Raw genomic sequence first — 12,256 nt, 5'->3', positions numbered from 1 at the left:
ATTTGCTGCATCAAGGTCCCAACTGATGACGGAGACTTGTGTTGCCTCCGAAACGTCGTGATTTTTATTTTATTTTTATTAATTTTAATTTAATTTTTTTTACCTACGTGACTTTACCGAAAGAACTAAGAGTATGAATCCTTGCAGTCACGAAAGCTTCAAATCTAGAATTAAGTTGCGTGTATTCTTTCCGCTTTTGGCGAATTTGGACCGTGATGTCGGCACACACCATGGCCTCCTCGTTCTCGAATTGCGTCAGGTGACCTTTCATGTCGACGAAAGCCGACGGCGCGTATAATTTTTTTACGGTTAATAGAGAGTAGCAATATCTATGGCGGCCTGCCAGATTCAACAACAAGCTGCGAACGTATTTTTCGATTTAAAGCTTTCGTGACTGCAGGGATTCATCTTCTTGGTTCTTTCGGTAAAGTCACGTAGAATGGAAATAATAAAATAATAATAAAAAACATAATAAAATAATTCTTCTCACAAGCTGCGAACGCGCTACCGCTGGGCCGCATGATCGCCCCACTGTCACAATGGATGAGAGGTAGCTTGGCTCTCCAACACACCGGTGTGCTGTACTAATAACGAATGTTCTGTTTACGTGACAAACCTTACTAATTGGCTGTGTCGGGTGGTGGCGGGTTTAACGACACATTTATATATTTTTACGCGATCTCAACCAAAAAACACCTGAATTGTGGATGATATTGGCCGCGAAAGCCTGCCACGTGTTCAACTGAGCAGTCCGTTCGGCCTGGCGTGCCTCGCGAATCGTGTGGCGGCGTTCCGACGCTCGTTGCCCAGTTGTCGGAGCTTCGCGCCGTGCGGCACGTGCGATTAGCGGCCGAGCGACGTTTGGCAATGTTTTGCCCGTCGGTTAATTCCTCCCACCGCTGCGCGCGGCCGATAAGGCTCCCACCAAATCCAGCGGCATCTGCTATCGGCCCATCTTGGAAACCGCGTAAAGCCGGGAAATGCGCCCTTCTCACGTGCACACTCGGATTTTTACACTGAGAGGGAAGAGAGAGCGTGTGAGTGAGTGAGAGAGATAGGAATGCGTAGATTGAGGAAAACACACCCAGGTTAATGACATCATCCAAATTAATTCTAGATTTGAAGCTTTCGTGACTGCAAGGATTCATACTCTTAGGTTTTTGTCGGTAAAGTCACGTAGGTAAAAAATAAAATAAATAAATAATATTGATAATGATAGAAATAAAATAATAAATCACGACGTTTCGGAGGCAACACAAGTCTCCGTCATCAGGTGGGACCGTCACAGCTAAATTTGATACAGTAAATTTAGCGTCGTGATGTATTATTTATTATTTAATTTATATTATTATTATTTTTTACCTACGTGCCTTTACCGAAAAAAACCTAAGAACATCATCCAAATGATATTTAGAAAGTTTAAGCGGCCTTGGGCGGGACACGTCGCTGCGAAGGGACGATGGCCTGATGGTCGAGATTGGCGACGGAGCGGCAGCCAAGGGATGGAACGCGTCCGAGAGGATGCTCGAGGAAGGGAGCGATGAGTTCGGCTCCTCGTGTGCAGGTCCCGGGTGGACTGCCATGCCGCAGGATCGTGATAGGTGGTGGCGGCTTGCGGAAGGCCTTAATCCAGCAGCGGGTTGACCGTGGATCATGATGATGAAAACAATTATAAATGTACTGCTCCCCCTGTTAACGTGACGGCAAACGCTGTGGACTTTACATCCCAGCGACTGCTGTCGGCTCGGTCTCCGATGTCTACGCACAATACCCCACCTCCTGATGTTGTGCAAATGGAACATCGAGGAAACACTGTTGGTCCTTAATTATAGTTATTTTAAGCTGATTATTTCCAGCCAAATATAATGAGTACCCGGTACCCTTGCAGAGCTGCGTGGGTTTGAATGTGTCCATCACCACCCGTATGACATTGATGCCAGGCCGGGTTGTTTGATTTTGGAGCATATACATCATTAGCGAATTGACGGATTTGAATAGTAATTGCTTTGCAATAGCACTGAGCTTGGTACAGCTAAGATCCTGGGATCGAATATTGTGTTGCTGACACCTGTTATTAAAAATGAGCACTCGAGGGAAGTGGTGTTGATGGTCTTCATCCTGGTCACCAATAACTGCACAAAACAACAACATAACACTTTGCATAAAATAAATAGTTTGGCTCAATTGGTCAACAACAACAATAAAATAACATTCTGGCTTTGAATGTTGCTTTGACCGGCGTGTAATGAGCAGCTCTGGAGCACCGATGATTTTGGATCAAAGCGGTCGATTAAACGGGAGCTCCAAAGTGCTTCGGTGGTATCACCTTCCGCGGGGCATTCTCTAAAACACACTTGGCGGTGTTCTGCGCTGCTCTGCGCGAGTGCCCGAGGGTCACGTGACGGCACCTTCAACGTGCACTTATCTTGCCACCCTTGCTGTCGTGCGAACCCTCCAGCCGTGCAAGACAGCCAAAATTGCAATGCGTATCGACGCACATTGTACGTACACCTCATGTAAGTTGTACATATTATTTCAATGCGTCCAAACCGCCGCCCCCTCCTGCCCCCACAATTCAGGGGTGGGGAACCTCTTTTCTGCCAAGGGCCATTTGGATATTTATATCATCATTCACGGGCCATACAAAATTATCAACTTTAAAATATGCCCGTTATATTTGGTCAAACATTTAATTAACTCACCCCTAATGTGATGGCTGGAACTGCTTATCTTTGGCGAGGCGTGTGATGTTGTTAGCTGCTATTGATGATGTTGCTGCTACTCGCAACTGTTTTTTTTCCAGGTTTGCTCCGAGATTTATTGAATTTCGAGTCCCGCCTGCGGTTGTCTTGGCAGGGCCAGACCAAATTATTTCGCGGGCCTTGTACGGCCCGCGGGCCGGACGTTCCCCACCCCTGCCCTATACACACGGCTGGCTGCGAGCGAACGCGTTGCGCACGCCAGAGAACGCCTTTACAACGCAGCCGCTGGCTCGGCCGACTCCAATGCGGTCCACATTTTTAAAAAATGCAACGGCGCAACCCTGCGAGTCGTCGCCTGCTCGTTCGCTCGTTCGCTCACTCCAGGTCGTCTCGCAGAACAGCCTCCACGAGAGGGAACCCTCGAGTGTATTTGGTCTACTCTTCCACGCCGATGAGACATCGCCCACAGTTTACCCCGCCACACGCGACTGGACACAAATGTGACTGCGAAGGGGGAGTAGAGGCCAGAGAGGGAGTTGAGCTGACACTCTGCTCGAAGAACGTTTCGCAGGGAGCGAGGGAGAGCCAGTCAAAGGCACAATAAAAGGATGTACGGCGTTGAGCCTGAGTCTACACAGATGGAGGGCTTCGGTAATGCAGCAGCAAAGTAGGAGCAACCTCCCAACTGTGTACACACGCCTCATACATTTGTCAAATTCGTTCGAGGCCCCACCGCCTCCCCACCAATGTCTATTTGTATGTACTTGCGAATTTGTTGATTTGGCCTAGGGCGCTATTGACTCTGTCGCATGAGGGAGGCCCCCTCTTGGTCCTTGCCTGGTAAAATATAAAAAAAAAAACTTAATAGTTCAGTTAAGCTTTGAAATGCCATGGGCTTGATCGGGTCGTTCTAATGCCAGGCCCTATCGTGCGCGCCGTGCCGACGCGTGTAATATTGCACAAAATAAATACAAATAAATCCCGGACGCTGATACTTAATCCCCCTCCCCCGTAATCCCCGATGGAGCTTAGCTGGCGCGCACGTTCGCCGTAGACATTATGTAGTGGGCTTTCACGTGACGGGGCAGCCCCGCGTGTACGTTCGGCCATCGTGGGATTTGGGTGGCTTTTGTGGGACAAAGCGTTTGATTTTCGGTGCCGTCACCAAAAGACATCGCCTCGATTTCAGCCTGTGACACTCTGGCACTCGATCGAGCCACTTCATTATTAATTTTATTACCGCTTCGCTTATTTTATCCAGGAAAGCCTCGCCGAGTCTCCTCTTCGGGAGGGTCTTGGCAAGCTGTCGCAGTTGGGGTGGCGATGATTGCTGCTGTGCGTTACCCCCTGTCGAATAATTTGTGGTAGCGATTTTTCAAATTGTAGGGCACGCAATGGCCGACTCACGAGGTCTCTAACGTTCATTGTGAAGCGGACGGCACGGGTCTATAGGTCACAGTGGCGTAACATGGTTGGCGTGGGCCCTGGTACAATGTACATGTACGTATGTTGAACTTCTTTCTCACCGTACGTAGCCAACCGTGCTGATTGGAGGTGCGGGGGAAGGACAACAAACGAAACACAAAAATCAGTTCTAAAGAAATGCGTTTTCAATATAGATTGAAAAGTGCATAGCTCCAGTGGCATCTTAACATCGGAAGGAAGAGCGTTCCAGACGGCCGCAGAAGCGCACCTGAAAGCGCGCGATGCGGCCACCGACTTCGTTCGATGGTTTAGCCAAAAGCTGCTGCCGCTGTGAGGATGAGCGGAGTGTCGCGTGATGATGGTTTATGTTCTTTGACGAGATCAGCGAGGTATTGTGGTTCATTTGTGGCAAGCACTTTGTGTGTCATGAGTGGGACCTTACAATGCAGCTCGGCGAGCACTGGACAGACAATAATGCGATGGGCCCATTCACTATCTCTCCCGCAGTGGGCATTGAATCTTAAGAGCATTTATTCGGGCATTCATGCACTCCCCCCCCCCCACCCTCATTTTCATCTCTTACAGAACAATCAGAGCTTAGGATGATGACACCAGGGGTTGTAGATTTTATTGAAACAATTTATTGAAACACGCGGTTTTAGACAGGCTTTCATTGCACTGTGATATGTGTGTTGTGCTGTGTTGTGTACCTGAATCGTTTTGTTAACAACGCAATACTTTTGGAGAAAAAAAGAAAAGGAATGTGATGGGCCCCCTACTCTTTGAAGCCTGGCGCCTCGGCCAATCACTGGCCCATGGGACGTGTCTGTGATCTGCCTAATTGGTATGGGAGAGTTATGTCAATGCCTGCTATCCCAGTAAAAAAAAAACTTTGCATCTTGCCATACTAAAGTGCTTTTTGCTGTAGTATTTAAATGTGTTTGCCAGTCATCTCAGGTAGTTAACTCAATACATCTGGGTGTCTGTCCCATGACCCCTTTCTGCAAGCCTTCCGACACTTCACGTGGCCTCAAAGTGCACCGAGCTAGTTACAAGTGCTGCTATGGTGATGTCACCGCTACTTAGTGGCTGTTGTTGTGTTGCGGGGAGTGGTGGTGCAGTGGTTCACGCTATGCCCTATGAACCCGGTAACCTGCATTTGAATCCACGCCGTAGCTAAATTACTTGGCAAGTAGTGTCTGAATCTGTACTGGACCTCCCCAAGATGAACTCAATCTTAAAGGAGAGCCTAGTGCAGTGTGTGAACGTCAGCACAGGTGAGACAAAAACTGCCGTGCGTGATGCTGGCCGCAACACCCTCCCATGCACCATTTCATCGCTTCCATCTTGACTGTGGGCACCCACTGTCGCTTGTTCCCTCCTTTGTAACTATTTCTGTGGGTTCATCATCATCACTGATCGTGTCTCCACTGATGGATAAAGGCTTCCCCAAGCCATTGCCATCTCTCGCGGTCTCAACGATGCAACAATCCATCCATGGCAGCCTTGATTCTCTTGTCTGCATACATTCTCTCCAGGACTGCCTTGCCCGCTGAGAGAAGTAATTCTCCCGCGTGGGAATTATGACAAGGGGGGACGATAAATGTTGAAATGAGGATCCTGTGGGCCCCTGTGTTGCGATTTGCGAAGCGCTCCTTATCTCACGCTTCTGCCAACACCTGAACCCTGAGACAAGCTTGCTGGGACAAAAGCTAATTACACCCAACCGTAGGTGGTCGGCACGTTCCCCTCTCGCCAATAAAATTCAACCTCTCTTCGTTTTTTTTCGGGGGCAGTTCCTCCGTCCCGTGGGGAAATGAAGAAGGCTAAAAAATTAACCCATAAAAACTAAGTTTTTCACTATAAATCCTTTATATGTGTGGCATCGGGGTGGCTAGAGTCCTCTCGTCCTCTGGCTTGAGATGGCTGCCACCTATGGGTCAGATGATTGTGTGCCAGCATTAACCAATTGGTAAATAAATATTTTAAAAAAATTCCCTAAACAGTGTAAAATTTTGGAAACATTTTTTTCACGAAAATTCATTGTCACGCACAACGAGTCTGTGTGCAAAATGTCAGCTCGATTGGATCACGGGAAGTGGGTTAAAAAACGACCGAAAGATTTGCACGGTCCTAAGCAAGCAAGCAAGCGAACTTAATATAAAGGATTTAAAAAGGTGGCCAATATACGACTTGAACTCCGTCACCGACCGAGCAGCCTCAGTCGTCGTAGTAAAGTAAATAAATAAATAAAAGGGAAAGAAGACAAATCCCGATTAAAGCGCACCCAGAAATGTTTCGTTCTGACACTAATTGGCGCCGCCGCTGTAATTCAGGACACTCTTTTCGGATGAATTCTCCCCGCTGGCGCGTCTCCGAATTTAGCCATGCGACATGGCTCGGTCACGGGGGGGGGGGGGGGGGGGGCGGAATTCGCAAACCCCCTCCCCCCGCACCGGCGCTCGCCCGGTACCGCCGCGCGGCGCTCCTTGACCCGCTCCTGTGACCGACGCCACTTTCTCGCTCTCTCTCTGTGTGTGCGCTTGGTCCTCTCCTCTCCCCTCCCCGCCTCCCCCCGACCTCCCGCGAAGGGTTAAACAAAAGAACCCCCACGCGGGATTGCGCCGTCCGATAACACCGCGGAGAACTCGAGCGCGTCGAGCAGAGTGCGTCTGCTGGGGGGCGTTCGGAGGAGGTCCGTCGTCGGCGGGTGTTCGTCGGCGCGGGTTTGCAACGTGGACACGCGCGGGCCGAGCCGAGCGGTGCGGCTGGTTACTGGCGGCGGGTACTGACGGCGTGCGTGTGCACGTGTCCGTTCGCAGAGCCGTTCCGCGATGGAGCAGAGCCACTCCGGCCTCGGCGTGAGGACAGAGGTAAGCGCCGCTCCACTCGGTTGTTGAGTGTGACTCCGCGGGTCCGCGCGGGTGAACGCGGGCCGACGCCGGCTGACGCGTGCCGCGCGTCCTGTTGTGCCGATGCCGCCGTGTGTTGTTCGTCGCGACGTCTGACGTTTCGCTCCGCGTGTGTGCTGTGCCTAAAGAAGAAGCTCGCAGAGCGTGGACAATATTTCGGGCATCGCGACGAACAACAACGACCAGAAAACAGATCGGGAAATATTTGTCGTACGTCTGTTTCCTGCTGTGCGCAGTGACTTACCTTGTACATTGTTTGTGCAGTTACTTGCTTGATGCTTCGATCACTCGCTTGCTAAAAGCTATAAAGCTCTTGCAGTCGTTTTGTTTGTAATCTCAGTTTATAGGCAGTAACGGCGTGAAATTATGGAGGGAAGGATCCACCCGACCCCCGCCCCTACCCCAGCGATTCCGCCAAAATATTTGTCGTCAATTAGCTTTTTGTGAGATGTGTCAATTGCTCGCGAGCCTTTCGTGGCCGCAGGGATGACGTTCGACCCCATCGCACGCCGGCGCACACACTCGTCGCGCCACGTCCATGCCTGCGTCGTCATCTTCGTAATAACAACGAAACCAATAATCACGACCGATATTAATGAATCGGCGCATCGTTCTGGCCCGAGTCTGAGCGAGCCTTAGACGTGTCGAGAGAAGCACGGACGTGATTGGCCTCCTGTGCGGCGCCCTCCGTTTTCAGCGCGGCGTTGCGAGTGCGTGGTGGTTTTTTGGTCTCTTTGTCAGTTTCCTTCGCAGGAGCGCATCGATTCTCGCCGATCCACACAATAGCTCGAACCCGACGGTGCAGTGCTACACCCCCCGCTGCCCCCCCCCCGACAGCAGGGGCTGGGTTGTGAAACTGTTTACCTACTGCGTCGTTCCCATTGTCCAAGAGAATGGGAACGACGCGGAAAAGTGTGCGCAAAGAAGGACAGAAGGACAGGTGGCACGCTCGGAATTGCGCTGAGCGACAGACAAACGCACACATTCACGTATGTTGACCTTCAACAATTTTCAATCCGAGTACGACGTTTTGCACCGGTGTGTTCAACGAGTAACGTTTTGGCATGTTTTGTCTTCGTGACTCACCTTGCTAATTGGTTGTGTCAGGTGGTGGCGGGTTTAACGGCGCACTTACGCGATCTAACCCCAAAAAAAACCTCTTATGGATAATATTGGCCGCAAAAAGCCGACGTGTTAAACTGATGTTGACCTTCTTTCGCACCGTACGTAGCCAACCGTGCTAATCGGAGGTGCGAGGGAAAGACAACAAACTAAACACAACAAGCAGTTCTAAAGCAATGAGCTTTTAATCTAGATTTAAAAGTGCATAGCACCAGTGGCTTCCTCATATCGGAAGGAAGAATGTTCCAGACGGCTGCAGAAGTGCATCTGAAAGCGCGCGATGCAGTGACCGTCTTTGTTCGACGGTCAGCCAAAAGCAGCTGCTGCTGCGAGCATGGCCGCAGTTTGCGTGATAGTTTATTCAGTAGTGGATAGATTATGGCTGATAAATATCATGACGATGATGGCTGACGTGGAAGGTGGGGGGACTAAAGGTGCCGCGGGGGGGGTAAGCGAGGGCGAGATAACGAGAACCCCTTCCCTCTTCCTCCGTGTTTGTGTCGCGCTGAGCGAACGGTTCGTGGCGGCCCACGGGCCGAAGGGGAGGTGAGTCCCACGTCCGCTCTGTGCGCGAGGGCGCAGCTTGCCTTGACGATGCCTCTCCCTGACTGGAGCCTCTCACCACTCGGGGGGGGGGGGGCTCGATCGAGCAATCCGTTGCCCTCCTGGAAATCGGCCGCCACTGACGATGGAGACGAGCGAATTTCGCGGCATCGTGTTGCCGAGTCCTTCATATCGAAAACGCTGTAATCTGCACACAATTAACGAGTTCGGCCGTGGACAATTGCCAGAACGCAGTGTGGACATTTGCCCGACTGCCAGGCCGAACGGCAAAACAAGCGTTATTTTTCTTTTGGTCAGCGTGTTGCTGCCACTGCTACTGTGGCAGCAGCAGCAGCAGGTTGTTGAATGAAATACATTAACACATTTTGTCTGCCGGATCGCACACTATTGAAATGTGCTGAAATGCAGGCTCAATGGGGAAATGTGTTTTTGGTCGGAATGCAAATGCTGCTGCTGTGCGAAACACATTTGCACGTCGCAGCTCCCGCTATCAACAGTTGCTCTCGTGCACCGTGTGTCTTCGGAGTACTATAGCGCTCTCCTGTAGACGGCGGAAGGCGGGATCGGTGGCGCAGCTGTTAGCGCGCTGCGCGATAAATTTGGCGAACCGAGTGTGATTCGGGGCCACGTTGGTTATGACCACCGGCGAGTGAGACCTGAGCCGGTCCTTCGACAATCCGCAACCGACCAGTGCGGTGAAGTATGGTCAAACAATGCCCACTATCACCACAACATGGGGTGAGAGGGGGGGGGGGGGGTGCGTAATCCAGCAGTGGATTAACAAACGACTGAGCATTTATAATTGTATATAAATTAATAATTGTAAATAAATTCATAATTATCATTCTTTTTGGTATTTCAATCCACGATATATATTTAAAAAATATAGTTTAATTATTTTCTACATGTTGTCCAACTGACCGATGGCGGAGGGTTCGAGTGCGGGGGGGAGAGGAGGAACACCTTGCCGGCAATATTCATTTTCCAAATGGAAGTTGCTCCGTGCCTCTACGCGATTTGCTTTCTAAACGTTTCGGTAATCTTCGCGCGTGTAATGCCCTGCAGCCAGTGGACGGCTGTTTTTGAAAAGAATCCCCGCTTGCATTGAGTGCGTCTGCACACAAATGTGTGTTTTAATTGCAATGAGTTCAACCGCGACCTCTTCAGTGGCGGGTGTTTGGGAGAGAGGTGTGTGTGTGGGTGGGTGGGGGGAGTGTGCATTAGCCACGCGCCTTTTGCGGATTCCCTCGCTAATGAATACGCAGTTCCGGAGCGTGCACGCAGCGGCGTGGCGCCAAAACTGGTCTCAATCGCCTGGGCTTCTTCGTCCCTTTATCTCACGTCGATTGATGTACACATCTCGAGATGTGCTCGAGCGGCATTGCGGACACTTTGATGGGGAACGTCAGTGACAGTGGCACGTCTCTTTGTCACACGCACCGTCGGGTAAATTGCCTCCCCCCGCACACAGCTGAATTGGTCTCGGGGCTCGTTAAACCGTACTTCCCCACGCCGCTCCCTGCACTCGTCGGTGTGGGAGCGTTGGTGCCATTCGCCACTGAGGTTATAGCCGTGGCCGGGAATTAAACTCGCCGGGTTCATAGCGCAATGCACTACCCCACTGCGCCCGCCTTGTTCGTTACCGTTTTCACCTCATGGTGAGTACGGTAAACGTGTACCGCCATTTAGTCAATCGACTGCTAGATGAGGGCCTTCCTGCGTCATGCGTGTCATGGGGGTTGTGTTTGACCGTACTTGGCCACACTGTAAGCCACCGTATTTTTTGTGTTACGTTTTCTGATCAGTTTTCGGCTCACACGTTATGGTGGATTTTTATTTTTTAGCCGTCAAAAAATGTTTCGCGTGTGAGTGGCTGCTGTTTAGCGATAATGCCTCAATACACGGCGCGTGGGTGCAACCCCCTCTGTGAGAGGAATCCATATCTCATAGCGGAACATATGTACGAGAGGACGATTTAATGTAGAATTTCGCCTTCGGCCGTGGACACACGGTGCGTGCATTTACACGACGTGCACAATAACCACCGGGGCGCTACTTGCAGAAGAGCGGACACGTCGCAGATGAGTGATGTTCGTACATTTCGTCCCGCGGAGAAATTGTCACCCAGCGTGTTACAAGTGGCGGAGAATTGACGAACTAAACCACCGATGGTGAGCTAACCTGCTGCATGCTCTAGTGTTGCCAAATTTGCATTGGTATTTTTTGGTATTTTAATACGCGATGTGAAATCTACTTAATAATTTTAGACTGTTACTGAAGCGACTGAAAGACCCCATACATTGAATGAATGCAGTGTCACCACCATATTATCCATTATTACGTATTTCTTTCGAACTAATTTTCGTGTTCAGTTTCTTGTCCTTCTCTCGCACCTCCGATTGGCACGGTTGGCTACGTACAGTGCGAAATAAGTTAAACGTTCATACATTTTACGTAAATGAGTGAGTTTATTTGATTTGTTACGCGGATTATCCCGTTTAGCCAATTGCCCAGCTACTTTACGGAGGAGGTCTGTGGATTGTGAGCACAGCAGCAGCTACAAAAACAAAGACATAAATATTGCAAAGGACGTGAGCAGTGTCCTTAAGGAATATTGCCCCACTTACAAACGAGAGAATAGCTGGTAACGATGTGGCCCTGTAATTGCTTGCTGACGCCATTGCTCACAAAAGGGCCTTACTGGAGGGAGCTCTTGAGCAGTGTTTCTTCACTAATTTTCAGAGGGTGGGGGGGGGGCACTTTCACCGATAAGACTTCATCAGCGTGAGGTCCTCCATGCCGCCTGCAAGGAGTTGTTTTCACATTTGTGTATTGTTGGGGCTGCCAGGAGCCCGTGGGCCTTGCAATGAAGTACCACTGCTCTAGACAGCGCCGCTTGATGGGCCTGCTTGTCCACGCTGGCCAGACGGCTTGCAAGAGGTGGGAGTACGCACACTTCACCCCACCACATGCAACCTGCCCATTGACTAGCTGCGGCATAACCTGTTTTAACCGCTGGTTGGGCAGAGGAGTTTGTGGGTGGTGGATTGACGCAACTTTGCCCCCTTTATTTCAGCTTCGGGGCTGACAGATGCTACCGTGGTGCAGTGGTCACAGCGGCGCACTGAACCTGCGATCCAGAGACTTGGATAATGGTTAGTTAGTTAGTTAATCTTGTTCATCCCCGATGGGACATAAGGCCGCAGTGAGTCGCATCCACCTCTTCCTGTCCTTGGCAACATTTTGAGCCTCGTTTTAAGAGAGGTCGATCGTCGCCACCAGCTCGTCCTTGGCGGTGTTGCGCCAGGTTGGTCTTGGGTCCTAGTCCATTCTGAGGACATGTCCAAGCCATCTTGGCTTATGGCGCTGATAAAAAAAAAAAATCACCGCTGCAAAAAATACAAATGAATAACCGTCGCTGGCGGTGGCAATAAATTCAGCCCAGTGCGATCAACGCAAGAATGGCAGAACGAAAAACCAAAACTAAAACCTTGCCTTTTTGTTTGCAAGCATGGTTTTAAATTTGCATCA

General features: G+C 50.4%; 1 protein-coding gene across 5 annotated transcripts in view; it reads left to right on the top strand.

Moving 5' to 3' along the window:
* Positions 1-12,256, top strand: part of MCTP1 (multiple C2 and transmembrane domain containing 1) — a 155,656-nt gene that overhangs the window by 30,789 nt on the left and 112,611 nt on the right. For all 5 annotated transcript variants that reach the window (XM_078874442.1, XM_078874441.1, XM_078874444.1 and 2 more), the window contains one exon: positions 6,950-7,000. In XM_078874442.1, the coding sequence (XP_078730568.1) occupies positions 6,950-7,000 (51 nt within the window). The remainder of the gene's footprint in view (positions 1-6,949; positions 7,001-12,256) is intronic.

Source organism: Lampetra fluviatilis, chromosome 39, assembly GCF_964198595.1.
Source record: "Lampetra fluviatilis chromosome 39, kcLamFluv1.1, whole genome shotgun sequence".
Lineage (NCBI taxonomy): Eukaryota > Metazoa > Chordata > Hyperoartia > Petromyzontiformes > Petromyzontidae > Lampetra > Lampetra fluviatilis.
The sequence above is the reverse complement of the archived record's forward strand: the minus strand, read 5'-3'. Positions and strand labels throughout refer to the sequence as shown.